The sequence below is a fragment of the Ursus arctos genome, unplaced genomic scaffold (genome assembly GCF_023065955.2).
Source record: "Ursus arctos isolate Adak ecotype North America unplaced genomic scaffold, UrsArc2.0 scaffold_19, whole genome shotgun sequence".
Taxonomy (NCBI): Eukaryota; Metazoa; Chordata; class Mammalia; order Carnivora; family Ursidae; genus Ursus; species Ursus arctos.
This window is the reverse complement of record NW_026622863.1, coordinates 14,407,888-14,435,862: the sequence shown is the minus strand read 5'-3', so window position 1 is coordinate 14,435,862 and position 27,975 is coordinate 14,407,888. Positions and strand designations below refer to the sequence as shown.

Below are 27,975 nucleotides of genomic sequence, written 5' to 3'. Positions count from 1 at the left end.
TGCCAGGCTCAAGCCCTCCCCGCATCACTGCTGTCTCCCTCTGGGGTCCTGGATACCTGCTATAGCCCAGATAGAAACTAACTGCCAACACGCAACTGCTTCAAACATATTTATTACTATTTTTACTCTAAAGTTCACTAATAACCCTGCCACGCGTGCTGGTGTAATGCGACAACAGGCCTGAGTTCCCGCCTCTGGACAGGCTGAGCACCGCTGTCCAGGGACACCGGTCTTAGGTGAGGCAGCTTTCTGAGGGGATCCCAGGTGCAGCATCTCAGGATGCCAGAGAGGGGAGGGGTGCGAGGAACACCTGTGCGCACAAGTCCGGGCCGTGCTGGGGGTGGACGGCCACCTTGTCATGGCTCCACACCCTGACTGATTTGGGAGCCCCAGAGAACACTCTAGGAAGGTTAAGACATGATCAAGGCATCCGTGAGACCATGACAGGGACGTGCTGGGTTTCTGTGGCTCGAAGGCTTGGATGAGAGCTTCATTTTTCAATCACACAGCTGCAATGCAGAAAGGCATCAGGAGGCCTGGCCTGGTATTTGGAACCGAAGAGGTGGCCCGATTGTAGGCTACAGCTGTATCGAGTGCTCTGTGGTTTCCAGGTGGCTGTCATAGTGACTAAGGAGTCCTTCAGTGTTTTCTCATTAACACCCTGTTCCATGGACGGCACTTCATATTTTCCAAAGCCCTTTCAATGTATCTGCAGCTTTTCTTCTGGGCACTCTAGCTCACACCCAGTCCCACTCACCGGCGCTGGTTTAGACCTGTCAAGTTCTTGAGCTGATACAGGGAAGAAAAGGGAATGATGAGGCCTTGCCCTGTCCCTAGGACTCCAATGGGAAAGATTGGGATTTTCAAGGTGGCAGGCATGGCTAAGACCCACAGATCTGACATGCCAGGGGCCCGGAAGTCAGCAATGTTTTTTAATGGCAGCAAAAAAAAGAGGGAATTCGGGATCAGAGACTGGGGCTGAACCACAGTCAGTCTTATTAGCAGCTTTCTAGTTTAAAGCTTTTGGGATCCTTGACATATGCTGTAAGGATCACAGGGCAGGAGTGGACCGGGAGGAGGGCAGGTATGAGCGGGACAGTACTCACCGTCACTGCTGCACCCATGAGTCCCTGCACCAGTGCCTCTCCAGTAGACTTCACCTAGAAGGAGTCAGGGTCAGGTTCTCTTAAGCCCCCAACACAAGCTCAAAGGTGAAACAGGCAGGACAATCGGTCCCCTCATGAGGACCCTAGGGACTGGAGGAAGAGCCTATGGACACGACCACAAATGGGCCACATGTGGCTTTTAGGGAAGGGCTGGTATGAGGAAAAGCCAGCCAGACTCCCTGGGCAGGTCCTCAGGACTGTCCTCTGAGGCCAAAGGGGAACAAGAGAACAGACTGGTGACCAGCTATGGCCTGAGGAAGGTGGTGTGCCTAATGAGGTGGCTTCCCGAAGGGGAAGCCCCGACTACCTGCTTGGCAGTGTGGCCCATGTTCATTGCATCATTAATCCGGTTTTCCAGGAAGCGCCAAGTGTCCTCATAGTCTGGGGAGGAGTCCTGCATCATCACCAGCTCTGTCGTGTTGTAGATGCCAGCCAGCACAGCTCGGCGTGTATACCAGTTAAACTGCAAAGAAACCCACGCAGGAAGGTAGACTGGGAGAAGTCTGGGGTGGTTCCTACCCAAAGCCACAGGCACACATAGGCTCCCTCCTGATCTCTTTCCCCCAAAGATACATTTGTCCCCCCTGGATAACATTACTGTTCTCAAACTTGGCTGGGCATCAAAATTACCTGGGAGATTAAAATGCAAGATCCTGGACCCAACCTCTTAGAGCTTAGAGTCAGGGGGTCTGAAAAAGTGCAAGGAATCTGGATGTCTGATAAGCATCCCAGATGATTTCGCCACATCCAGTCCATTTTGAAACTGCTGGCGAAAAGACTAAGTCTTAGGCCACCTAAACTCTGGAGAGGCTCTATGGTTAGCCAGATACGAGCATGCTGTGGTGTGTTCATTAGTCACATGAGGGTGGAGACAGGACCATGGACAGATCAGAACACCTGGGACCAGCTGCCGGTTCCGGTCCCTCAGCCACTCGGGCTGGCCCAGCAAACTGCTCGTCGGAGCACGAGCTCAGCTGCTTTGTGTTTTATTCCTTTAATTTCTCAGCTTTCTAATTTCACTTTCTCACCAACTCTGTTGGTGGTTGTACTCCCACACGGGGGAAGCTTATTAAAGTCCTTTGTTAGAACTGGGGCAGGGGAATCTCTTTGCCTCCCCAGCCTGGATTCCACAAAGCACCATCACAAATTAATTTCTTTTATGAAGGTATACTTTTTATTTTTTAATTTCCTACCAGAAATAATGATAGCATTAATAAGTCAGATTCTTTCCTGGTGCCTGTTTAAAGGCTTATTCATCTCTTAGCAAAGCAGGCCAAAGCGGGCTGGGGGGAGGGAGTTCCTTTTCAAAGCAACGGGTGGCTCCATGGCGGTTTTTTGTTTTGTTTTTTTTTTTGAATTAGGCTCCATGCCCAGCATGGAGCTCAAACTCATGACCCTGAGATCAAGACCCAAGGTGAAATCAAGAGTCGGACACGTAACCAACTGAGCCACCCAGGCGCCCCCCCTTTTTAAAAATCAGTCTCATAAAAGACACACGCTGAGAAAGCCCACTGCAGAATCTGAATCTTAGGAGACCAGGGGGAAATGCCTATAAAATGGCAGCCCAGTCACCACTAGAGGTCAGAGGGAACAACTGCCTATTTGTGCTAGAGTGCTGGCCCTTGAGTGAGGACCTGGCTCCCACTGTGGCTTGTTGAGGGACCTTCCCCACCCCTCGCCTCTCCTTCCCAAGACAAGGATGGCACTGCAGGCCCCCTGAAGGGATCTGTGATCAAAGAACTTTCACAAACTTCCCCAGGAAACACTTAACCCAAGCTCTTCCCGGTACCCTGTGTTTGCAGAAAACACTCACGTCAGTGGACTGGTCCCCAGCGTAGTGCCACATGTCATCCACCATACTGGTGATCAGGCTGAGGCTGGATGGGATGTTGTGAGGGAGCATGAGGACGCTGAGGGCCTGAGGAGAGAAGGACGGAGAAATAGGTACCGCACACAGGAACAACAGCGCATGGCGGACGGCACCTCAGCCCTCCGCGGTGGTGTGTAGAAGGGCCTGCCCAGCTCTCCTGCTGATGCCCGCTATCGCCCCCTCGCTGGTGTGAGCTCCTGGCAGCTAACAATGCTGGCTACAGCTGATGGGAGCCAGGGGCAGATCCTACCCTCAGCTGGCCCATTCAGCTTCTCCATCCCCAGCATGTGGACTTGGGAAGACTGGCAGCCAGAGGGTCTAGCCTGGTCTAACAGTACTGAGAGCAAGGATGGGAGAGGGCACCCTGTTCTGTAACACAGAGGAAGAGGCAGAGATGGGAGTAGGGTCGGGGGTGGTTTCTCGGTCCAAATCCCAGGCTATTCCCAGGGCCCAGCAGCATTCCTGCCCTCAATGCCCCACCGTAGCCTCATAATAAATTCCTCCCTGGTGTTTTGCTTAATTCAAGTTGGTTTCTGGTACCTGAAACCAAAAATCCTTCAACTCACACAAGCAGTGGCACCACCCAGAGCTGCTTCCTTAACAGACACACCCCTGAGAGGACAAGGTCTTGTCACCTTACAAACTCAAAAATCCACTGGCTGTGGCCTGTGGGAGCTGGTCAGACGCCCTGGATTGGCTGGAAAGGTTTCTTACTGAAGGAGCCCAGAAGAAAACGTGCTGAATTGGAAGGCAGCTGGGGCCCAATACACGCACTTCCACTGCTTTAACTGCAAGATGGACCGAGTCAAGGCCAGAGGTCTGAAGAGCAAGTGTGGCAGGCACAGGCAGGGACGGGACTTTGCTCGCTGTACTCCCCGCACACGCAGCCTGGGGTGAGACGCACCGCAGGTGTTCCAGTGCCTGTCCACTGACTGACTGACACTACACGCTCAGTGGTATCCCGGTGCATGGGGTCACGAGACCATCTCCGATGTCCTCTCATGCCTGATGCGCTTAGACTCCATTTTCTTAACTAAGAGAATGACCCACACGGTGACATGCTTGGAAACCAGAAAAAAGAAGCTTCCGAAAAGGGGATAAAAAGCCTTTGGAATGAATACTCCCAATTCTCAAGCACCACATGGACAGCTGGCAAAAACATCCCACTCCTCTGACATCCAGAACACCTTAGGCCTGTTAATGGCGATAGCCAAAAAACACCTTTCATTTTCTAGTCTCAGTGACGGATTCCTCCTCACTGAAGAGCTGGTGGCACACTCCGGCCACTGGGACCCAAAACAGATGTGACCTAGTTCCCTGGGCCACTCACCTTTCTAGGAACTGAAACCCAGGTGGCTCTGTCCTCCCTCTGGCACTCCCCAGGCTGCGCTCCCTAGCTCCACCGAGCGCACTGAGACTCCCTGGGCCTGTGCAGATTAACAAGCTAATTTCTGCAGAATGTGCAAGATCCTCTGAGGGCTAGGCGCTGAGAACTAAGACCATGAATACGTTGTTGCCCTGCAGCCTAGATATGGACTCTGTACCCGGGGCCAGTGCTCAATGTATGGGATCAGCATTCTCAGTCTGGTTTCCACTGCGTCCCTTAGGAACTGGTCTGTCTTCTTCTTCCTGGAAGAGGGAAAAGAAAACAGTGTGTCTTGGGTCAAAGGCATGGTCTCAGTGCTATACCGCTTACTCGGTTCTAGGGAGGGGCGTCCCACCAGCTCCTGCTGCTGGCCTGTCACAGATGCAGCTGTGTTCGAGGCCCATCCAAGCAGCAGGGCTGCTCCATGCTCCTCTCTTTCGGCTCTGCTTAGATTGGCCTCCTGGGGCAGTTGGTGCGGCCTGAGCCCCAACCCCCCAGCCCCGATCCTTAGCTGGCACCCTGAGCAATAATGCCACAGGACTTACTCGGCCTGGCCCAGCTGCACCAGCTTCTGCTCCTCTTCCAGCACATGAGCGAGCCGAGCATTGCACTGGGTCACAAAATGCAGTATCAGCTCACTGCCGTCATTGCCAAACATGCTGGCTGCTGCACTGGACAGACCCAGAGACTACAAACGGAGAGAGGGAAAACAGGAGAGCGGTAGACAGATGTAGTGGCCCTGCGCTGCCTGTTCCTCACTACTGCCTCTTTTGCTAGTAACAGCAGACTGATTCTTAATGGGCTAACCCTACTCTTCACGCCTGGTCCCTGTGGTTTGGGTGAAGCTGACCAGCAGTCCCTCCATACTCCATCAAGCCCCCCGGTGTACTGTACAGCATGAGGTCCAGGCTGGGATAAGTGGAGTTCACGGTGACTCCAGTGGCATGGCTCAGGGACGTGCCCAGGACCCAGTCCAGAACCTGAGAGGCCACCTCTGGGCTTCTGCTAGTGCTGATGGGAAAGAAGTGCTCTCTTCCCACGGGGCTGCTGAACCGTTTTTAGTCCTGCCTGGGAAGCCCGTGCTGACAATGAAGCTCACAGAGAGGAAAGCAAAGCAGACAGGATGCAGAGACGATTTCCAGCAGCACAATCTAAGCACACCATGCCCAAGCTGCTTCCAGACTTTTCTGTTATGAAATGAGCCCAAACGCTCCCTTTCCTGCCTGAGCCAGTCAAAATTGAGTTCTGACACTTGCAACCTAGAGCCCTAATACAAAAAAAGGGGCTGGGAAGAGCACTCAGCTCTTCCTCGCCAATTCACCTAACCTAAATTTCCTGGAAATTAGGCTTCTCAGTTGTTATAAAAAACAAAAACCAAAAGACATTTTCTCTAATGAGTCAAGGAGCTCACACAGCCATGAAGACCCTCTGCTAGTCTTGCTGTACAGCAGTCATTGAGCATCGACTAGAGACAGAACCCTGACGGCACCAGGGACGGAGGGCAGAGAATAAAAAAAATGATTCACTCTGATCCCCAGTGTTGCGAGTGGAGACAGTGCCTGTGTTTACACGGCCTTCCAGAAGGCCATTTGGCAGGCTTCGCACCAGACGCACAGCGGCATCAGTACTAACGGGGCCCGTGTGCTGTGTCAGGCACTCCGCCAAGCACACGACACACACCATCTCACCGCGGCCTCGCAGCAGCTCCAGCTGCTGGGCGTCATCCTCACCCCACTCTACAGACAAGGCAACTGAGGCTCAGAGCTCTTCACCACCAGGCTATGCTGCTTCTACCATGTGTGCGACAAGACCCTCAAAAATACACACGCTTGGGCACAGCTGGCTCAGGGGGTAGAGCGTGCCACTCTTGAGCTTGGGGGTGTGGATTCAAGGGGGTGGAGGGATTAAATAAACAAATATTTAAATACATATATACACACATGCTCTCTGGATGTAGAGAGTTACTATCTCAGCCCCAAGGCCGCCCTCAGCTTCCTGACACAGGGCCTGGAGCTCCACCAGCCACACCCCCGGCTCCATGGAGGGAGGAAGGGACTTGGCCCTTCCCGTCGTCTTCCCTGTCTGCTAGTGGCTCCTGTGGGCATCTCCCCAGCCACACTGCTTCACCACATGCTTCACCACGGCCGCCGTACTTCCTCCGGTGGCTGCGGCGGAGCCGGGCTGCCCCTCTGGCGGCCCCCGCAGGACTGGTTCCGGCCAGCCACCGCCCTCCCCTGCCCCAGACCCTCTCTCTGAGCTTAGAGACAGCAGCGCCAGCAGAGGCAGCGGGAGTTCCGCCTCCACAGGGGCTCTCCTTCGAGCTTCTCGTTGTAACAATTCCACTTTTTCCCTCCGTCCCCTTAGCCCTGGAGGCGGGAGCCACTTCCTGCAGCTGCAGGCCCCATAACACCCTAGAGGGTTCTTCTTCTGCTGCCAGTGACCCGGTTACCAACTTTCCGCCTAGCTCACCATTCTTTGTATTAAATTCTATCTGAATAACTGGTGTGGTCTCTGTCCCCTGGCGGATACGCTCCCCGAAACAGCAACTCCACTTCGCCAAATGCACCTAAATGTGTTGTACAAATAGGTTCAGAATATGAAAAAATTGGAAACAACCCAAATGTTCATCAATCAAGGCCAAGTAAACACAATGGGTATTATGCAGCCGCCACGAATGAAGACATACAGAGTGAAAAAGACCAGTTACCCATAGAGTAATTCAGTATAAGATTTTTCCAAACAATCCTGTTATATTTCTGTCTTCTACTTGTTCCACCACTTCCTGTAATGATTCTTCCGAACATTCTCTGCCACCCTCAAATCTTGTCTCCTCCTACCCTTTCCCAAGTTCAGGTTTATGAGACAACTGCTCCTACTTCACAGAGAACAGAAGCTGACTCCAGGGATCTCCCTGAACATTCTAGAAACTAAACCTGCAGCTGTCTTCTCCAACCTCACCCCTAATCCACCTAAGACCAGTCCTGCCACTCATTTTCTGGATCTCCTAGTTCTCACCAACAAGGGACTTTGCACTTCTGACTTTGCCACTTTCTCTTGTACCTTACCTCACCCTTGTTTCTGTGTTCTTCTGGCCGGTGCTCAAACATGCTCATCCTTCCATCCCACCTTTCCTGCAAGCTTGGGAGAAGTGAATCCGGAGTTCCTTTGCTCTCTGTTCTCATGGAGCTCTCGCAGGGCAGTCTGGCTCTGCTTGACAATTCTCTACACCACAGCCTCAACACAAGCCTACAGCTTAGCCTAAAGCAGCCATCTGTCCCAGTGCAGGAGGAGTGTACTGAGAAAAATCAGGTGTGTTGGTCTCTTAAATGGTGCCTTCTTGAGAGTTTTCAAACACCAGATTTCATCAGTTCTAAGATGCACCTATTTTATCATTTTTTTAAAAATTTTTATTTGGAAGTAATCTTGACACCCAACATGGGGCTCAAACTCACAACCCTAAGATCAAGAGTCGCATGCTCTACCAACTGAGCCAGCCAGCTGTCCCCTATTTTTTATTTTTTTAAGATTTATTTATTTATTTGAAGGGGAGGCGGGGTTGGGGGGAACAAAGGGAGAGGGAGAGAATCTCAAGCACACTCCTGGCTCAGCGGGGAGCCCAACCTGGGGCTCAATCTCATGACCCTGAGATCATGCCCTGAGCCGAAACCAACAGTCGGGTGCTTAACCGACTGAGCCACCCAGATGCCCCCCTATTTTTTCAATTTAAACAATCAGTGTGAATTATTCAGTTGAAAATGTGTCCTAAGTAGCATTTTTTCTTCTCTAGTGATGCCCAACATAACGGTGCTTCTTACAAGCACTGCCATTTTAGGGGCAATGAGATGTGGTTGTTGTGATCATTGGCAATGCTTGCCGAACGGGCTGCCTCTAGAACCCAGCTCGCAGGAACCAACTCCGTGGTATAATCTTTCCAAGCTAAAAATTAAAGCCATTTCACCCTATTGGGGAAAAAACCACCTCCCCCCGCAAAATCCTGTAGCAGTGAGGGGCTCGCCGCCGGGCGGGAAGAAACCGTGAGGCCGTCTGCTCCGGCTGGTCCCGGTCAGGCTGCGCACCCCGTCCCACACACACCTGGGCTCCTTCCGCGATCGCCTCTGCTGTCCACCCGTGCGCAGGCACGAAGTCCAGGGCTGCCGTCAGGATGCGGTGCTGCAGCTGCTCCTCACTCTCGTGGTCCTCCTCCTCCTCGCCGCCCTGATCTGTGTACCTGACCCCCACACCAAGAGAGACATGGCCACGGCGCCCAGCACACCTCGTCTCGCCGCTGCGGCCCCACAGGCGCGATGTGCTTGACCGGAACCCGGAGGCTCGGTGCCGCCTCTGAGCACAAGCTGGGAAGACATTTACTTCTGTGCCAGTGCTGCTATTTCCACGCCGACAGGACAAAAATGCTATCATCTTTCTCCTCTCATATAGTGGCTGAGAGAAGGGATCCAGGGAGCGAGGCCATGTCATGGGAAGGCTCCCACGGCACCCTGGATTTCTCTGTTTAAGCTCTTAGCACACTGTTTATCTGTATTTGTACCACATGCTAACTCCAGGGCCTGGCGCAAAGTAGATCCTAAAAACATATCTGCTGAATTGAAATGAAAAGTACTTTAATTGGGAGACCAGAAAAATGACAGGAACACCCTAATTCCAGCGCTAGAGGAACTTCTCAGTGGCAGGATTACGAAGAAAAACACGTAATGGAAGTGTAAATTTATCTTCATCCTAGATGGTAATTTGGCCCCATGTATGTAACAAAATGCTAAATGTGCACATCCTTTGATTCAGTACTCCCACCGCTGAGAGAGAATCGTATTATATTTTTACACCAGTGAAGGAAATCTAAATATTCATCGGTAAAAAATAGGTTAAATAAATTATAATACTGCCATTTGCTGGAATATTATGCAACCACTACAATCATACAGACTGAGAAAACATTAAAAATGTATTGTTGAGGGAAAAAGCAGGTTCTGGAACGGCATGTATAGTGTAATTACCTACTTATTACATACAGATTTATACATGGGATGTATTTAGAAAAATGTCTAAAAGGATACTCACAAAAACATTACCGTTATTTCTGGGTTTGTGATTTTTGGTCATTTTTGCTTTATTTTTCTGAATTTCTTTGTACTGTTTAGATATTTTAGAGTTAACAGGCACAATTTTCAAAAAAACCCCATAGATTCCTTTCATAGATAGCCTCGAAAATTATGGAAAGTGAAAAAGGGGATAAAGAGGAGAGAGGAAGGAAAGGAAGGACGGATATACCCAAGCATGCAAAATGGCCAGAAACAGATGAATGGGGGTTCTGGTGCATACCTGGGGGGTGAACGAGAAGATTCTGGACTAGGTTCTTCTGCCTCGTGTGTCTCAGAACGTTGCTGAGAAAAAGATGGGGGAGGTCGTTGCTTCTGCTCATCTGAAGACTTTAGCTGCATGACTGAAGCATGGAAGGCACATGACACCACAGCTGATTGGCAACGGGACACTGAAACAAAAACTGGGCTGGTCAGTCTGGGACACTTACCAGAGAAGAGTCTTTGAAACCCGGAATGGTGCAAGGGATGGGGGAGAGGAAAAGTAGGGCTGAGTCTACTCCAGAGCCACTTATACACCTGCTGAGTCCCAAACAAAAATTTTGGGTAAGTTGGCAACCTTGTGATGTGATGTGGTGGCAAAATCATGAGCCAGGTAACAGAAGACCTGGCTCCTAGGCCAGCTGCTATCATTTGTTAACTGTGTTAATGGACAAACTACTACACCCCAATGAGCATGATTTTTAAATATGCAAATTAAGAGTAATAATCTGTTTGCTCAATGGGAGTGTTGTGAAGCCCAATCAAAATGTGAAAGTGATCTGAAAATGTTATATATGTATATCATAGCAAGAGCACTGGACTAGAAATTAGAAGGTCTGAGTACTGACTCCCAGCGTTTATATGCTATCTTCAGACGGGTCCTGCATGGCTCGAACTCACGACCCTGAGATCAAGACCTGGGCTGAGAGGCCTGGGTGGCTCAGTCAGTTAAGCATCCGCCTTCAGCTCAGGTCATGATCCCAGGGTCCTGGGATTGAGTCCCACTTTGCTCTCTGCTCAACAGGGAGTCTGCTTCTCTCTCTCTCTCTCACTCTCCCTTTGTGTTCTCCCTCTCTCTCTCTCAAATAAATAAATAAAATATTAAAAAGAAAAGAAAAGAAAGACAGACCTGAGCTGAGATCAAGAGTCAGATGCTCAAACGACTAAGCCACCCAGGTACCCCTATCATAAAAAAATTCATACAAGTTGAAAGAACTACGACATGAACACCTGTACATCCACCTAGGTTTACAGATCTATCAGCTCTTCATGCATCAATCCAGCTTATTTTTTTTTAAAGATTTTTATTTATTTATTGGACCGAGATAGAGACAGCCAGCAAGAGAGGGAACACAAGCAGGGGGAGTGGGAGAGGAAGAAGCAGGCTCATAGCGGAGGAGCCTGATGTGGGGCTCGATCCCATAACGCCGGGACCACACCCTGAGCCGAAGGCAGACACTTAACCGCTGTGCCACCCAGGCGCCCCTCTAGCTTATTTTTTTTAATCCAGCTTATTTTTGATGCATTTGTAGCAACTCCCAGTATTCTTCCACTCTACACATTCTGACATGCATACCATTAACCAGAGTCCAATATTTATTTACTGTTCTTTTATTGAGGTGACAGTTATATACAATTAAGTGCACAAATCTTATCTGTGCCAATTCTGAGATTTAACAAAGGTATACACTTGCACAACCTGAACCCCTAGCTAGAGATTAGCACCCCAGAAAGTTCCCTCATGCTCTTTCCCAGTCACTCCCCACTAACACTGTTGTGAAATTTTCATCCTAGCCTGTCCTAGAATTTCATCTAAATAGAATCATACAGTATATCTTTTGTGTAAAACTTCTTTTGCACACTCTTTTTTTAGGCAGATTCGTAGTTTTGCAGAAATTGATTGTTATTTCTTATTGCTGAGTAGTATTTCATTAAGAAACACTATTCTGTTGATGAGCACCGGGGTTGTTTCAGCCTTGTCTATCATGAATAAAGTTCCTATAAATGTACTTCTCCAAACCTTTTGGTGGACATATGCTTTCATCTCTCTTGGGTACATACCTAGGAGTGGCTCTGCTGGGTCATAGGCATTACTTTAACTAAACGCATATAGTTCGGAGTTTTGTATAAAAACAAAAGGTCTTTCTTTCTTTCTTTCTCTTTCTTTCTTTCTCTTTCTTTCTTTCTTTCTTTCTTTCTTTCTTTCTGTACTAACTCAGGGAACAATGAACCTAAACACAGAACAGTTTGTGTAAAAATACCAATATTTTAGTATTCGTACCAAAAAAATGGAATACTCTTAGAACTTTGAAAAGGATAGGAGAGGTCCCAAAGCACGACTGTGGAACCACTGAGGTTCGCAAGAAGATTTCTGATGAAATGCAGGAAATTATTTATTTCATTAATTATATATTTATGTTAATGCATCAATGTGTTCATTCTATTTACGTATGGTGACACTGGTTTTCCATTTATAGTAGCAACATAAAGTAACCTCTTCTAAAGTAGACATCTATAGTTTAAGAACTCGGATGTACAAACGAAGACACGGACTCTGTTGTGGGAATAATCATAGAATTATTGAAGTGGTGAGGAAATAACTGTCTTAGGAGCTCTCTGTGGCTGTTTCCAACTCCGTCCCCAGAGTGGCCCTGCCCAGGGCCTTGGCAACAGAGTTATTAAAAGGCTCGGTCCGGGTCTACCAGTCTGCAACTGCCCAGCTGTGTGACCTTGGGCACCCACAGCTCTCTCTGGGGCTCCATTAAATGGGAGTGACAGGCCCTGCTCCGCTACTCTTTGCCCATCACATTTCGAGAATGGAGGCAGAAATCAGCCAGGCGGCCCCTCAGAGTCCAGGACGACGGCGGCTCCGCGCCAATGCCCTTCACGTCACCTTGCTCGCGGAACGCCACGACGGCCTCTTCCGCCCCGCACCCAGCCCAGTCGGCTTCTTGCCCCCTCCCTCCTCCTCCCCGCTCCCCGGCTCGGTCGCCCCCTCACCGGGCAGGCACCGTAGCTGCAGGAGCCTCCAGCCCGCCCTGCCGAGCGCGCCGGACACCGAAGCCACCGCCGCCGCCATCTTAGAAGCGGGCACGCCGCCGACTGTGACGCGACGAGCACCCCCAGGAGCTCCGCGAGGCCACTTCCGCCCTGCCCGCGGTCCCGCGGCCTCCTCTTCTCGCGAGAGGCGCGAGGTGGGAAGCCGGCGGCACCGGAGAAGCCGGGAGCGAGCCCCGGGAGGCAGGTGAGCGTTGTGCATGCGGCCCAGGAGCCCGATCTGCCCAACCGTCCCACCCTTGTCCCTAGAGCCTCTTGTTTCCTATTCCCAGCCCCGTCCCTCGGTGGGCACCGAACCATGACCACCTCCCTAGGGAGCACGGCCGGCTTTTGCCGGGGGAAGCCGATGTAGGGGACTGGTCGGCCCTGCGTGTCCCGGGCTCCTGGCGCTGTGGCTTCTTGCCCTTCCCGGGCTGCCTCGTCTCCCGCGCTGCCGGAATCGATCTGAAGCCCTGGAGACGGCTCGCTGAGTGGGTAGAGCCTTCACGACCGGGGTCTGAGATCTGCTTCTGCTAACACCCAGCCGTTGTGACCTTGGGCCTCAGCCCCTTGTCTCAAACACTAGGGGAGCTGAAGTCTCGGTCTCTGGGGGTACCTGAACCCTCAGGTTGTAATTTTGAGCCAGTGACTTGCCAGAACCTCCAAAGTGTGGAGTTGGTGTTGTTAAATAACAAACATTTAACCGGCTAACTTTTAAAGATCTAGTTGGCTTTACTGAACTACATGAATTGGGAAGCATCCCACCTAAGTAGAGAGGAGCGCCAAAGAGCTACAGTAAAAAAAGGGTTTTTTAAAGGCAGAGGGGGGTGAGACGGGGAAGTCATAAAGGGAAGAAAAGGATTATTTCAGGCAAGGTCACCTTCCTTTGGGGGACAGACGGGGTCTGTTAGGCAGTTACCTTACTAAGGCTGACCAGAAAATTCCAGACTGATCTCTTAAGATTATGTTCCTGGAGAAGGTTGAAACTGCAGTTAGGTTAGGTATTAGTTTCTGTTTGGTGCTAATGTGGGCTTAGCACAAGTGACTTCATTTGGGGCCTGTTTTCTTCTTAACAGTTTAATTGAAAATTTCCCGAACTTGCCAGATCAAAAGAACCATCTAGGATTTGTAGGATCTGAAGTTTGAGAAAGGCCGGTGTTGTTCATTCTGACATTGAGTGCTAATCTCTGAGTGACTCAGGGAGGTCACGGACTAGGCACTAAACTGAAGTGTAAATGCAGAGTGCCTCACTGTGGTATCTGTCATCAGGGAAGGCTTCCATATTAATAGGGAGAACTAAATGATTTTGGGATTAGGGAGAACTGATGTCAGGAGCTAAGCATGTCATTCCGTAAATTTTGTGTTTGCAGTTAGACCCTTGTCTTTGTATCTGTTTTGCACAACCCTTATCAACTGTAGTCTTTTCAAAACATCTTGCCCTCTTCTTCCTTGGTGTGGGGGAAGCCCTCCTAAGCCAAACCTACTCCCCAAATGTTAAAATTCCAGATCCACATCTCTGGATTTCATTAAAACACTATTGATCTGCCCATGAGGTTTTGTTTTTTGAGTTCTATCCGCCCATCTTCAAATGAGCCTTTCCTGTGGAAATTCTAGCTCTGGGGTATCCTTCCTGAAACCCTCAATTCTTGACACACACACCTAATTGCCTGGAGACAGTCTTCCATTTCTTTTTCTTTGAGTTTTTTGTTTCCTTGTTGATTATCACCTTTTTTTCTATGTGTGCTCGAGTCAGTTAAAATTTTCTTTTCTGATAACGTTCAGTATTCTCAGAATTCTTTTTATGTACCTGACTCAAAAAGATTTGATCCTTGGTTTGAACTGATACGCAAATTTCAATCTTATTTTTTTTTTCTTTTGGCCCCCTTCATCGTGAAGAGGAGCCAACTGCCTACGATTTGATGTTTATTGGGTACTTGAGAAATAAACAAATGCCTCTCCAGAAGATACGTGCAGACCTCTGCTTTCCCTTGGGCGCGTGGCTGCAGCAGTGAGCTCCGGAGAGGTGGCTAACAAACAAGACCCAGAAGTGACAATGACTTCTTCAACTTCTCCTCTTTTTATATGTGAAAGTAGGCTCTGAGTCACACTTCTAACTCTGTCCCTCAGGCGCCAGACGTCTTTTTCCTTTGTTTTTTAAAAAGACAGACTGCCAACAACACAGAACTCCGATGGTGAACAGTAGCATCCTTTGGCTTTTAGATACTTAGAAGAGCCCTGTCTCCCGTTTTATTCAGAAGATGCCGACCGCGAGTGGTGGCTGTCTGTGTTTTGAGGGTTAATGTTTAATAAGTGCATTTTATGAGCTTCCTCTCGCCGTAGAAGATTAGTTTGGGGGGATGTGGGACACAAGGCATTTTACATTCTTGTAATGTACTGACACAGTCCCACGGGAGTGGTGTCTCTGATGTCATCAAGTGCAGCTCTTACACTGTAATTCTAACAGTGAAAAAGAAGCTTCACATCTCTCCCTAGGGAGTCCTCAGCAGGCATGGCTTAGGAGAAAGAATAGGTTTTATAGGGACTCTTTGAAGCAAAGGCAAATAAACTGGCCATCCAAGAACTCGGAGTTCCCTCAGAACATTATTTCGTTGAGCACTGTGTGCCAGGCCCTGCTGAGTGCTTTTGCATATTTTTATCTCATTTTTACAGCAGCCTGGCAAAACATGAGATGATTATTCCTACTTTATTGATAAGAAAAGAGAGAGGCTAATCACTGACCCGTGGTCATGGAGTTCCTAAGTAGAGGATCCAGTGGTAGACGGTACCCCCGTTTCATCTGTATTCAAAATGTGTGCTCGATAAGACGGCCTCCAGCAAGTTGCCAGAAAGGTCTAGACACCTGGCATTTTGTTTTTCTCTGGCTAACAAGTAACCTTTTGCTCCTTCTTTCTTTAATGATGGTTTTTCTGTGAGTCCAGTGCGAGGTTGTAGTTGGTGGTGGTGGGCAGGGAGCTTGTCCCTTTCTGTTGTCCCAGGGGAGAACCTGTACCAATATTCTAGAAACCAGTCCTTTATTTCTTATAACTTAATGCCCAGCAATCCATATTCCTGTCTTCCCTGGCTGGTTCTTAAATGGGACATCGATCCCAAGTTGCTTACCTTAAAGATTTGTGGGAGTTCTCCTGCAACGTCATGTGAGAGTTAAAAGCTTAAAAGTTTCAGTTCTTGATTGTGTGCTTTTTCAGGATTTAAAAATAATCCAGTGACTAAGGAGACCTGCTTATATGATAACACTTGGTATCCTTTCACTGGGGCTTGAAGTCAGGTCAGGATAATAAAAGAGTGGGCATCCTACATGGAAGCAAATAGATAAAAGGTATGATTGAAGCAAAAAAGGCGGAGGTTTTTCATAGAACAAGGACGGATTCACTTTGGAGAGGTGGGAAATATAGACGGAGCCAGATCATGGAGGACCTGTTTCCAGAAAAATGAGTTTTGGTTTCTCTCTAGAAAGGAAACTTCTTTAGCAATTGAGTGACAAAATCAAAGTACGATAGTATTTAAGGATGACTAGCTAACTTGGCCATCTTCTGTAGGCAGAGAAGCCAGTCATCTGAAGTGAATATTTTTGAAGAAGGAAGGGGGTAACAGACATGGCTTAAATTCAGCCCCAGAGTATCTGGTGGCATCCTCGTGCCAGGGTTAGCAACTCCTGCCAAAGATGGACGTGTTCAGCACAACACTGACCCCTGCTTGACCTACCATGGCTCCTGCCTTTGTGCCATTTATTAGAGCTATTGTGAGTCGGGAACTTAATGACATTAATGCTGAAGAAAGAAAGGAGGAGCTAAGCAGAATGCTATCGCCTGACCTGATTGCATCGTGAGCACATTCTATACCCCTCTCTGTATCAAGTGGAAGAGAAAGTTGACCCATGGTGGTGGCGGTGGGCGAGGGATCTCCGTAGGTTAAAAGCCTGAGCTTTACAGTCACATGGATTCGGACTCAAATTCTAGGTCTTGCTTTATCCCACATTTACTAGTTGTGTGACCTGGCAAAGCCAATGGCTTCGGTTTTCTGTCTGTAAAATGGGAATAATACCGAGTTTAAGGTTGTGCTGAGGTTCAGTTGGGATAATGTATGTAAGGTGCTTCGAACAGCCTGGGTAATACTATTGATCATTGCAGATTCAATGGGATTGAATTTCCATATTTTGCTGAGAGGGAAAATATCACTATCCAATTCACCAAGTTTAAATATGTTGTCTCTTTCTTAAAAAAACATTAAGCTCATGGTTGCATCATGTCTGCCAATTTATTTGTCTTCTTTGCTGAGTCATACTTTTGCCTAGTTAATGTCCTGTGTGTTTTATATTCTGTTCAAGCTGAGTTGTCCCAATCAAAGCAGAAATAATCTTTCTCCTTCAGCCTCCTTACTTGATTGCCAAGTCAGGACTCTCTTCAAGGAAGCAGCCTGCCTCGTTTGAGAACGTGGGGGTTACGGATCCTTGAGATAATAATGGGATCATTATTTCAGTCCCTCTAGTGTCCACAGGAAGATGTCCTAATGTGGTCAGCATGCCGTGGTGGGGGGGTCGGAATTAGGTGGTGATTCTAATCGTGTTTGCTGGTACCTCATGTCTCTGCTCAGTCCTGGCTCTTCTCTGGCCTGTAGGTTTTAGGTCCATCAGCAAGGCAGGAATGGCAGATTTTGGGATCTCAGCTGGCCAGTCTGTGGCTGTGGTCTGGGATAAGTCATCCCCCTTGGAGGCTCTGAAAGATCTGGTGGATAAGCTTCAAACATTAACTGGTGATGAGGGCCAAGTGTCTGTGGAAAACATCAACCAGCTGTTGCAATGTAAGTACCTACCCACGTTGTCTTTACAGGGCTGCGGGGGTTGATGGGAGTGCAAGGAACATGGTTCCTTGATATCTGAGTTTTTGTTCTGGGTGGCGCACGACGGCAGTGGGCAGACACCCTGTTGTCTTTCAGTTGAGACACAGTGGACCTAAGAGTGTAGTCGATTTATATAAGTATGTTATTTCTTATTAGATAGTCCACATTTTTTTAAAGACTTTATTTATTTGAAAGAAAGAGTGAGGACAAGCAGGGGGAGCGGCTGAGGGAGAAGCAGACTCCCCATGGAGCAGGGAGCCCGATGCGGGGCTCGATCCCAGGACCCTGAGATCATGACCCAAGCCGAAGGCAGCCGCTTAACCGACTGAGCCACCCAGGCGCCCTGATAGTCCACATTTTTTTAAAAAGCGTACTCTTCAGCCAGCGTTCTTTTATACTTCTTTTCCTGAACGTGTAAAAGGATATGGAATGAAGAAGACCGAGGGACAGCAGCAGCTTCATTGCCCGTCTTGCTAGTACGGTGGTGTAATAGCATTTCCTGGACGGGTAGCTCTTCCTTCTTTCCAGGCCAGCCCCAGAGCCTCTCCGGGGTCTTGGGAAGGGCTGGGCAGATTGCTTCTGGGGCCTGGGTGATTGCTGACCAGAATCTGCCTCCTTTTCAGCTGCCCACAAAGAATCTAGCTTTGACGTCATTCTGTCGGGTGTAGTTCCTGGCAGTACGGCTCTGCACAGCGCTGAGATTTTGGCTGAGATGGCTCGGATCCTGCGGCCTGGCGGATGTCTTTTTCTGAGGGAGCCAGTAGAGACAGCTGTAGGTAAGGAAATCTTCGTTTGGAAGATTGGAATTTAACAGCCTCGAATCTTCAGGTGTGTTCGCTGCATCTCTCGGAGCAGGAGCTGCCATTCGGAGGTCCTCCTCCTTGGTGGTAAATGATCGTAAAAATCTGAAGCAACGCATCTGAGGGAATGTGATCTTTGACCCACCCGGTAGGTAGTAAAATAGAAGGAAACTGCCTAGCGGAACCTGGCTGGGTCCTTTAACGGGCCGGATGGTTCAACTGTGTTACATCTGTACCGCGGAAAACCGTCACAAGGAAACGGAACGAGCCACTCATTGGTGCAACAACTTGGATCATGCCGAGGAGAAAACAGCCAGTCCCAAAGGCATGCATGCTGCGTGATGCTGTGCATATAACATTCTGGGAATAACGGAGTTCTAGGGGGGCCACACTGATGATTGTTCGGAGGGGAAGGCGGGAGGTGCGCGAGGCTGGAAAGCGGTCACAGGAGGGCTCCTCATGACTGTGGGAATGCTCACACGCAGCCGTGCACACACACACAAGTGCCTGTGAAACCGGTGAGGTCTCGGTAGCCCTGTGGACCCTCGGTGACCGTTCCCTGGTCTTCCTAGCGTGCCGCACTTGTGCAAGGTGTTCCCATGGGGAGAAGGGGGCGAAGGGTCCTTCTTTTGTAAACTTCCTGTGCATCTATAGTGACTTCAAAATAAAAAGTTAGACGTCTGGAAGTCTGAGAGTGATGAGTCGTAATTACTGAATCATGTGAAACTGAGGGTGGGATCCAGGAAATGAAAACCTCTTTTTTGCTCGATGGTGAAGCTGCCAAAGAGCCAGGCCATTCTGAACTTGTAACCTTTTCCATCCATATGTGATGACTTGATCTGTAAATACAGTCAGAAAATGAAAGTATTTTGAAATGCGTAAAGGGGGTCATGTGGACCGCGGACACCAGCGTTCTGCGTTGGGAGCGTGGGCCGTGGGCGGCCGCACCTAGCATCTCTCTGTCCAAACAGTGCAGAGACAACACTCGTGTGCTTTACAGTTAGTGCCTCACCTTCCTTCTCACTCAGTGTCCGACAACCCCGGGAAGGTCCTTCCAAGGAGCCCGGAGTGATACGGAACAGTAACAATGGAATTATTACATGACGCTTAAGGGCATAGGTGAGAGCACTTTCAACAACCGAAGGGATCTGTCAAATTAAAATACCATCACCATTACTGTTTTATGGCTGCCTGACCCAAACAGGATGGAGCCTTTATGATTTTTCCTGCTTTGACCCATAAAGCCACTAATTGGGGTTTTCCTCTTGGCAGTTAACAACAGCAGAGTGAGGACGACCTCTAAGCTGTGCTCGGCCCTGACTCTTTCTGGTCTCGTGGAAGTGAAAGAGGTATGTTGGTCGGCCACCTTCTTTGCTGGGAATTGAAAGCTCGGGTGACGACACCCAGGATCTCTGTCCGTCCATCTAGAGAGAATCGGGGGAGGAGCGCCCTGAAGGTGAGGTGCACCGGGAAGAGCTTTGTGTGTAGGATACGGGGTGCCTCAAAGGACAGAACCTCTGGAACAACTCTCCTTTGAAGAGACTCCGCTGGGGCCCAGGGGGTTGGGGTACGTTGTGGTCTTGGTACTGGGGTAGTGGTGCTGCCCGCGGTGGCAGGGAGAGAGCCACACAGGTCCCTTACTGACACAGATCTTAGGCCCAGGTAAAACGTGGGCAGCTGAATCGTTCTCAGATACTTGGTGGAGGCTGGAGTGGCTTGGGAGAGACGATCCCATTTCTGACAATTCAGTAAAAATATTTAGATTAAACAGAGGTGTTTCTATTTCTGCCTCCTTCTTTGATGTTGAAACTTCCGTGTGTGAGAGGTAAGCGCGACGCCATGATAAATGTTATACCACTGATCTGCAGCATGACCTAGGGCCTCAGTTTCTTTATGCCCACTCTTTCTTATTTTTCATTTTCGTGTAGGGTTTTCCATTTTTTAATCTAAGAGAATGCTCATACAAATTCAATTAATACTGAAGAACATAGAATTAGAAAGTGACATTCCAGGCCTTCCTCACACTTCCCTCCCCCAGAGGAAACCACCAGCACATTTTTTGTGTGTGGCTGCTCAGACCCTTTTCTGTATTTACCGGTGTGTGTATGTGAGAGAGAGAGAGACAGGGAGAGAGACTGACAGATACTTTTTTAAGGTAAATGAGGTCGTATGTATCCGTTGTTCAGTCAGTAGCATTTTCTCCCACCTTTCAGTATCTTCCACGTCATCCCCCTCAGCGCATCGCCCCTCGCTCTTCTTAACGACGTAACTACATTGAGAGCTATGGGGGCTGCGGTTTATTTAACCATTCGGTAGTTGTTGGACACAGAGGTCGCACTCCCCCATTTTTTTTCTACCTTTAGCGTCTGCTACTTCTTCTCGAGAAAATCTTTCCCTCCCTCTGGTTTTCTCGCCCTCATTCCGCTGTTTATCGCGGGCGTGCTTCCCTGCTGTAGGCTTAGTGCTGTTCGCGTCTGACTCCGCTGGGCATTCGTCATCACTTCAACCCGCGGAATGACTGCACGGTGCCCGGCACCTCAGAGACAGCGATTTGGTAAACATTTTAAAACTTTCCAGAGGCTTGGCTCAAAGTAAGCACATAGACCAAAGGATACTCTAGGGTACAGATCACCGAGAAACTGACCGTGAGGCACGAGGTGACATCTGTCATCCCCTGCTGTTAGATGCTTAATAACACAGAAACAAGTATTTTTTGCCTGTGTAGGTGGACATAGTACCACATCATTTTGTGTAAAGAGTGTGTGCTTTTGATGTCTTGAATTGTAGCTGCAGCGGGAGTCCTTGAGCCCCGAAGAGATTCAGTCTGTCCACGAACACCTGGATTACCAAAGCGACAGCTTGCTCTCTCTGTACGTCACAGGCAAAAAACCCAACTTTGAAGTGGGTTCCTCTAGTCAGCTGAAGCTTTCTCTTGCCAAGAAGACTTCTCCTCCAGGTAAGACTGGCCCGGGGACATCATTCTGTCCAGGTGGGCCTAGAAGGACATCTTTGACATTGAACCAGAGACCTAGATAGAGGCGGTGATGTCTCCAGAGGATTAGTCCTTCCTTCATTTCTGTCATTTCCAAATGGAAGAATGTTTAAGTTCTGTTGTCCCGGGCATATTCAGATCCAAATGTGAAATAACGCATAGCTGTTAACCTCGCTCAGCCCCTCCTGCACCGGAAGACACTGAAGCCCCCAGACTCTAGAGGCCTGAGCCACATGGTTTAGCTTTCCATGCCCCAGAATTAACGACATTCGTCCTCAGGAGATCTCCCAGTGGTGGTCGTGGTTGGTAAGAGTGGCCTGCCCCTCTGCCCTGATGTCCTTTCTGTGCCAGTAAAGTCAGCTTTTCTTACTTTGAGGAGCTTAAGCTACTTGTAAAAATATATCTTCTCAGAAAGTTGCACCTGCCCTTTGCCACCCCTGCCCCTCATCACTGTTTCCTGACGCCTGGATTGAGAGAAACCGGCAGAATGTGCAGGTGCATTCACACTGCTCTGCCTTGGCTGGCCGGCTGCACTCTTGAAGAAATCCGCTGGAATCCCAGCCTTTGGGTTCATGCTTCCGGAATGGGCAGGAAGGGCTCGGAGGAGCAGTTTGCCCGGGGGACGGTCTGAGCCTCCACGGGCAACGGTGACCTTCAAGGATGCGCTGGGCCCCAAGGCCCGTCCGAGGGCCCGCCCATGCTGACTCTGGGCTCAGCTCTCAGGGCCTTCCCTGCACAGACAGGGTCGGGAGGGGTGAGGGTCGCGTCGGCCTCTGGTTTGCGTCACCCGCTGTCCCTGGCTCCGGGCCGGTTTTCTTGTCCGTGACAGGTTCACATGAGGCAGAAGCTGTGGCCCACTTTCCCACTTAGTCTTGCGCTCTCCCGCAGTAGGTCTAGGGAGGACGACCGGCCCCCGCTTCTAGGGACGGAAACTAAGATGAGGACAGAGCAGTGTGGGGGAGGTCGAGCACGGCGGACAGACTCCCGTGTGTGGCTCTGTCGCTGTGGCTAAGCGTCGGAGCCCGTTTCCTCATCTGTGAAGTTCGGACGGCACCTATCACCTTAAAAGGGGCTTAGCAGGACTTAATCACACAGCGCATATGAGCCACTTAGCTCAGGATCTGCCGCAGAGCAGGGGCTTCGAGATCCTGGCGTCTGTCTGCGAAGCGACGGGCCCCAGGCCATGCCTCCTCCCAGCGGTGGAGCAGGGCCGCGGACCCAAGCGTCCTGACTGCCCATCCGTGTGCTCCCCACAGAGCCTCGGGAGAAAGCACGCACACAGGCCTGTGGTTTGTTTCCACTGCTTTGACCGAGCTCTTTTTCTTTTATTGCTCGGACGCAGTGAAGCCTGCCGTGGACCCTGCCGCGGCCAAGCTCTGGACCCTGTCCGCCAACGACATGGAGGACGAGAGCGTGGTGAGTCGGCCTGCGGTCCGTGGACTCCTTCCTGTGCGGCGTCGCGGCTCTGCCTGGGGCTGGCAGTTTTGATTTAGAAGGAAACTCTGCATCGGTGGCATTTTAACATTTTTTTGGCATTGCTTTTCCCCACAGATTTTCTCGTTCTCACTTCCTGTGATATGTTAAAGATTCTGGTGGGCATGTGTGAGCCTGAAAAGAGTTTGTCAGCTAAAATATGTTACTGGCTCCTTGGTGTGGGCAAGTCATTGCACACTGTCTTAAAAGCAGTACTTGTCCATCTTTGATCAATACTGTCTGTTACACAGCTCTTCGTTTCTGCAATTGCTGAAGTTACAGTGATAGCAAAACAGGTTAGGGTTCATGTCCTCATAAAATCTACAGATGAACTGTCCACATGTTTATCCAAGAATTACACAAATGTACATATCGTTATTTGCCTTTCTCTCTGGAATTATACAGAAAATATTTTATTCCCTTTTTCACATGACAGCTCTTCATATATGCGGATTAATAGATACAACACCTCTCTTTTTGTTCTTCCTGCTCCCTCCCCCACCACACACTCTCTCACATTCTCTACACGTCGTAAATTCCTTCCCAGGCCCCTCACAACCTAGTGCATCTTGTGTGGACATAGTTCACGGTGGTGGTCGGCTTGAATGTGATTATCAGCCCAGAGTAGGTCAGTGGGTACCCTCTCTACCTGGGCCGTAGAAACCCGCTACCACAGCCCTTTACTCAGCCTTCTGGCAGCAGAGACCGTGACCGTGTCACTAACTTCTTCGAACGCTCTCTAGGATCTTATTGACTCAGACGAGCTGCTGGATCCAGAAGATTTTAAGAAGCCGGATCCAGCTTCCCTGCGGGCTCCTTCATGTGGAGAAGGGAAAAAGAGGAAAGCCTGCAAGAACTGGTAAGTGTTAGCATAAGCAGAGTCTGTGGGCTGCTTCTAATGGCTTCTGAGTCTCAAGGAATCATAGTACTTGACTATTATTGAACTATTTATTTTATTGTGAAATGTATATTCATCAGGTATGCTTTAAAGACTAATAGAAATGAACAGCTGTGTACTGATGACCCAGGTTAAGAATCAGAAACATGACTAGTATCTCAGACGTCACCTCTCCATGCTTCCTTGGCAGCATCTTGCTCCCTTTCCCCACGAAGGTTACCATCCTCCCAAGTTCGTGTTAATCCTTTTTGGCTTATTTGATGGTTTACCACTTAGTTTGAAGCTCCAAATGATAAATTCTTGAGTTGTGAAGAACGGAGTAGGAGGCCCAAAGCTGGTGAGGCAAGGAAAGGTCAGTACCCTGCATCCGTGAAGCCTCCCAGTGAAAGTTAAGGTCAGCAGGGCCTTCTGGGCTGAGCTCTTTGAGGATCTCCCAGATTCCCTTCCGGGAAGTCAGCGGGGAGAGTCGTGGGAGAGCTCTGGGACACCCAGGGCATGCGCAGAGGGAACACCAGGCAGGGCTGTAGTGTGACGCGGTAACTGGGTGGCCAGCAGAAGTGTGGTCAGAGGGTGTGAGCTGCTCGGGCTGTTCTGCTATAAGCCCCCCGGGAGGTCTGCAGAGCAGCCGTGTCCTCAGCAGATCAGCAGGGCGGGGAGGGACAGGAAAGCTGAGTGTTAGCAGCACGTGGTCAAGATAAGCCAGGGACAGGGTCTGGGCTGGTCTGCCTGTGCTCAGGGACAAGGAATGGTATGACGGTGGCTTGATTTGTGACAGTGGCAGCTGTAAGCCCATCTGTCTCCCGGGCCCCTGCTCCAGTGCGCTCATGTGACTCTGTCCACGGCAGAGCTGAGATCTGGGGGTCCCCCCCCCCCACTGTTCCACTCAGGGCCCCCCTCCTGACTTACATTAGCTCTTCTGGCTCTTGTAGCCCCAGCTGCTTTCTTGGTTTTCTCTCGCACTTTGGTGGAGTCCATTCTCCAGTAGCTGCTTTAGAAAGGTGACTTGAGAGGCAGGTTTTGTGTTTTAGGTTTGTTTTCAGACTTTGTATGGCTAAATGGTCTTTTTTCTATTCTCATAAATGATTGGTCATTTGGGTATAGAAATCTAGGTTGGAAATAATTTTCTTACATGATTTTGAAGACATTTCTGTCTTTTTTCCAGTGATTGTGATGAAGGTATCTGAGGCCATTCTGTTTCTTGATCCTTTCTGTAAGACCTCTTGTCCCATTTTGGAAGTTTGTAGAATCTTCTTTATCCCTGGTATCATTTTATAATATGTCTTGAATACAGGTCTGTTCGTATCTTTTTCACTAGCCACTCGATGCCACTTTTCAGTCTAGAAGTCATACCCGTAGTCGTGGGAAATATTCTTGAATTTTGTATGTGAGTTTTGTCTTCTCTCTTTGCTTTTTCTGTCTGTGGCCTGTTCTCAGACGTTGGGCCTCTTTAATTGGCCCTATCATTTTCTTTATTTCTTTATGCTCTACTTTCTGGGAAATTTCTGGAGGTTTATCCTCCAAAATTTCTGTGAGTTACTTTATTTCTACTGTCGTGTTTTTAATTTCCATGATTTTTTTTTTTTTTTGGTTGGCACCCTCTTTTTATTTTGCGGGTGTGATCTCTTCTCTTTTCCCTTGAGGTTCGTGATAGTTCTTTGTGGCTTTCTTCCTCCCTGCATAGTCTCTGTTTCTTCCAACTTGCTGTTTTCTTTCTTTTTTTTTTTTTTAAAGATTTTATTGATAGGAAGAGTGAGCAAGCGAGAGAGCGCAAGAGCATGAAGGGGGAGGGGCAGAGGAAGAGGGAGAAGCAGACTCCCCACTGAGCAGGGAGCCCACCGAGGGGCTCAATCCCAGGACCCCAGGAGCTGAAGGCAGACACTGACTGAGCCACCCAGGTGCCCCTAACTTGCTTTTTTCTTTTAGGAGGACTTCTACCTCCCAGGAAGCTCCATCGTCTCTATGATTAAGAGGGGAGGACAGAAAGCTGGGAGCCCTGAGCTTAGCGCTGGGATTCGTTGACCATGCTTAGTGAGGGGAGCCTGAATGGGCCTGTGGGGGACACTGCAAAGTCAGCATCTTTGGGTCTTTTTTCCCTTTGGGGTGGTTAGATTTTTCAGAGAAGGGTTTTTCCAGTGCCACCTCTTCCTTCTGGAGGTTTTGGGGTGTGATGTGGGTGGAGAGTCAGCCTGCTCGGCGGTGGCTACCTCACCGCCTGCTCGGACTTTGGCTCCCCTCAGTCGGAGTCACCTCTTCCCCTCCCTCTGCTGCGGTTTCCAGCGCTGAATTGCCGCTGTCTCCCTTCCCACAGTCCCTGTCTTTGCGGGTTAGGTCTTTCCTGAAGTTTCGGTGGGACCTCGAGAGAAAGTAAAGTAGACGCCTGCATTCAGTCTGTCCTCGTAACCTGGAAACCTCAGTGTTGGTATTTTTGCATTCATTTTATGGACGGAAAGGGTGGTGAAAAGTTAACCGGTGGTGTGTGGGCTTGCTGAATCACGAGTGTTTTTTTAAGTATGAAGGTTGCCAGCATTCACAAATCAGATTTCAAGTAAAAATCGAAATTTTTTCTGTCCTTAGCTTCGGAAAACGGTTAACGTGGGGTCTGCTTGTCCCCACAGCATTACCCAGCTGAAGCCGAGGAGTGGCCAGCCTGTGTAGACAGGGCATCTCCCCCCGGGTCTCCCGTTGCCCACCACTCTGTCTCCCTAACAGCCTCGCGCGCTTACCTTGTCAGCCTGGCCCCGCGGGTGTTTGAGTTAAGCCGTCCTGGTATAAAGGGAGCAGTTTCAGAGCACGTTTGCACTCTGCCAAGGACTTGGAGCGCCTGGGTGATGGCACATCTCACTCACAAGCTCTTGATTTTCCCCCAGCACCTGTGGCCTCGCAGAAGAACTGGAAAAAGAGAAGTCAAGGGATCAGGCGAGCTCCCAGCCCAAGTCAGCCTGTGGAAATGTAAATATCTGGATCATTACTCAATACAAAACCCCCGGTGGGACTGGGCCTCATCCTGAGCCCAACAGACACTAGCTCCGGTTACTGCCCAAATTTTTTAATAATGGGCAAATATGTGAGAATGTGTATGTAGGAGAGAGGTCATCCCCTGAGAGGGGGTTAGTGTGCTTGTGCCTGGGGGGGGGGGGGGGCTCCTGTCCTTTATTTTTGGCCCTGTCCTTCCACGTAGTGGCCTGATGCCATTCAGACATTTGGCTGAGCTCGCTATGATTTGAATGGCTGAGAATATAGAAACACGGCCTCCTAAGGGACTTCTTGAGACCACTGTTTTTCATAAAACCAGAGCTCTTAAAACCTCTTCGTATTTGGGTTTCGGTTGGACCCACATATGCACCCAACCATTTCCATCAGGCCACCGTGGCCATGTTACGAACCGAGGGGTCCCTCTCTTGCCCGTGTATCTGGGACGCACGGACACCCAGCTTCCCTGTGTGATCGGCTCTTCTCTCGACAGTGCTACCTGGGCGACGCTTTCCGCTGTGCCAGCTGCCCCTACCTCGGGATGCCAGCCTTCAAACCTGGGGAGCAGGTGCTCCTGAGCCCCAGCAACCTCAGTGATGCCTAGGAGGGACCCGCCGCGGCGCACATCTGCTCCTCCGGCCACCTCCACCCCTCCCATCCCACCACTGCGGCTCCTCGCCCCTCCTCTGCACTTGCTCGCTCTCTGCTTGAAATCCATTTGCAGGGAGTGTGCTCGGGCCACGCAGTGCAGCGGGCTCTGGGGTGCAGTGGTGTGCGGTGCTGCTATCCAAAGACCTAAGTGTCACGGGCCCTGGTTCCTCCCCAGTGGGGGGACCTGTTTCTCCACCTCGTGTGAGGGAGCACGTCCTGAAGAGGCCGCTCTGCCAGCATCACAGTGCTGACCCGTCACTCGGAGCCCAGACACCCTGGAGTACTAGCGTTCTGTGACAGAGAGGGCCCCCACCCCACTTCCAGCTCAGCACTAGTGCCACGAGCTGTCTTCCAGAGGCGGCAGTCTCCTCAACACGGCAGCGGTTGGTAACGTGAGTCGCGTGTCTCACGGCCTCCTAAGGGCATCAAAGGAATCACCCATTGGTTGCCGTGATCATACTTCGTGTCCCTCTGTCCCTTCCGTCCCACCGCACCCCTGTTCTGCTGTATTATACCTGTCTCGTGGTTCCTGTTCATCCAGTTATTAAAGTTGTGACCTTCAGCGTACCCACTGTGGAGAGCGGCAGGTTTGTGTGTGTGACGTCCGACGCAGCCATCTGAGTGCGGCTTGGACCACAAAACTTTCTTTGTTGAAGAGACCTGGTGTCACACCAGTGGGGCCAGTCCTACACCTAAGGATCAGCGCCTCTCTCCACCTACCTGAGAAGAGGCCAGGTTGATAAGAATTTAAAGGAAAGCAGGACAGAAATCTGAACCAACAATAAATCTCTCTGACCAGGGGA

The 27,975-nt window shown here is 49.8% G+C and overlaps 2 protein-coding genes across 3 annotated transcripts; one reads left to right on the top strand and one right to left on the bottom strand.

Annotated features, from left to right (window-relative positions):
• Positions 1-96: 96 nt before the first annotated feature.
• COQ9 (coenzyme Q9) lies at positions 97-12,680 on the bottom strand. The gene is made up of 9 exons (XM_026494842.3): positions 12,496-12,680; positions 9,737-9,905; positions 8,495-8,630; positions 4,948-5,090; positions 4,581-4,665; positions 2,980-3,084; positions 1,474-1,629; positions 1,107-1,160; positions 97-789 (listed from the first exon to the last, which is right to left on the bottom strand). Exons 1-9 carry the CDS (start codon positions 12,572-12,574, stop codon positions 754-756), a joined length of 963 nt encoding a protein of 320 aa, XP_026350627.1. The 5' UTR covers positions 12,575-12,680; the 3' UTR covers positions 97-753.
• CIAPIN1 (cytokine induced apoptosis inhibitor 1) lies at positions 12,634-27,975 on the top strand. Of its 2 annotated transcripts, XM_044382409.3 has the most exons (10): positions 12,690-12,739; positions 14,428-14,621; positions 17,167-17,349; positions 18,012-18,164; positions 19,461-19,537; positions 20,976-21,144; positions 22,523-22,596; positions 23,397-23,512; positions 26,419-26,500; positions 27,015-27,975. In XM_044382409.3, exons 2-10 carry the CDS (start codon positions 14,585-14,587, stop codon positions 27,123-27,125), a joined length of 1,002 nt encoding a protein of 333 aa, XP_044238344.1. In that variant the 5' UTR covers positions 12,690-12,739; positions 14,428-14,584; the 3' UTR covers positions 27,126-27,975. The 2 variants fall into 2 exon arrangements, with proteins under 2 accessions (XP_026350625.1, XP_044238344.1); XM_026494840.4 differs by lacking the exon at positions 14,428-14,621 and having other exon boundaries at positions 12,634-12,739.

Bases quoted from the DNA above. Each gene is read 5' to 3' on its own strand.
- COQ9 (XM_026494842.3), bottom strand. From the start codon at position 12,574: ATGGCGGCGGCGGTGGCTTCGGTGTCCGGCGCGCTCGGCAGGGCGGGC. The intron at 8,631-9,736 runs GTATGCACCAGA...TGTGGGGGTCAG, and splicing joins TCTTCTCGTTCACCCCCCAG to GTACACAGATCAGGGCGGCG. The intron at 4,666-4,947 runs GTAAGTCCTGTG...TCCCTCTTCCAG, and splicing joins GTGCAGCTGGGCCAGGCCGA to GAAGAAGAAGACAGACCAGT.
- CIAPIN1 (XM_044382409.3), top strand. From the start codon at position 14,585: ATGACTTCTTCAACTTCTCCTCTTTTTATATGTGAAA. The intron at 17,350-18,011 runs GTAAGTACCTAC...CCTCCTTTTCAG, and splicing joins CATCAACCAGCTGTTGCAAT to CTGCCCACAAAGAATCTAGC. The intron at 21,145-22,522 runs GTAAGACTGGCC...GCTCGGACGCAG, and splicing joins CAAGAAGACTTCTCCTCCAG to TGAAGCCTGCCGTGGACCCT.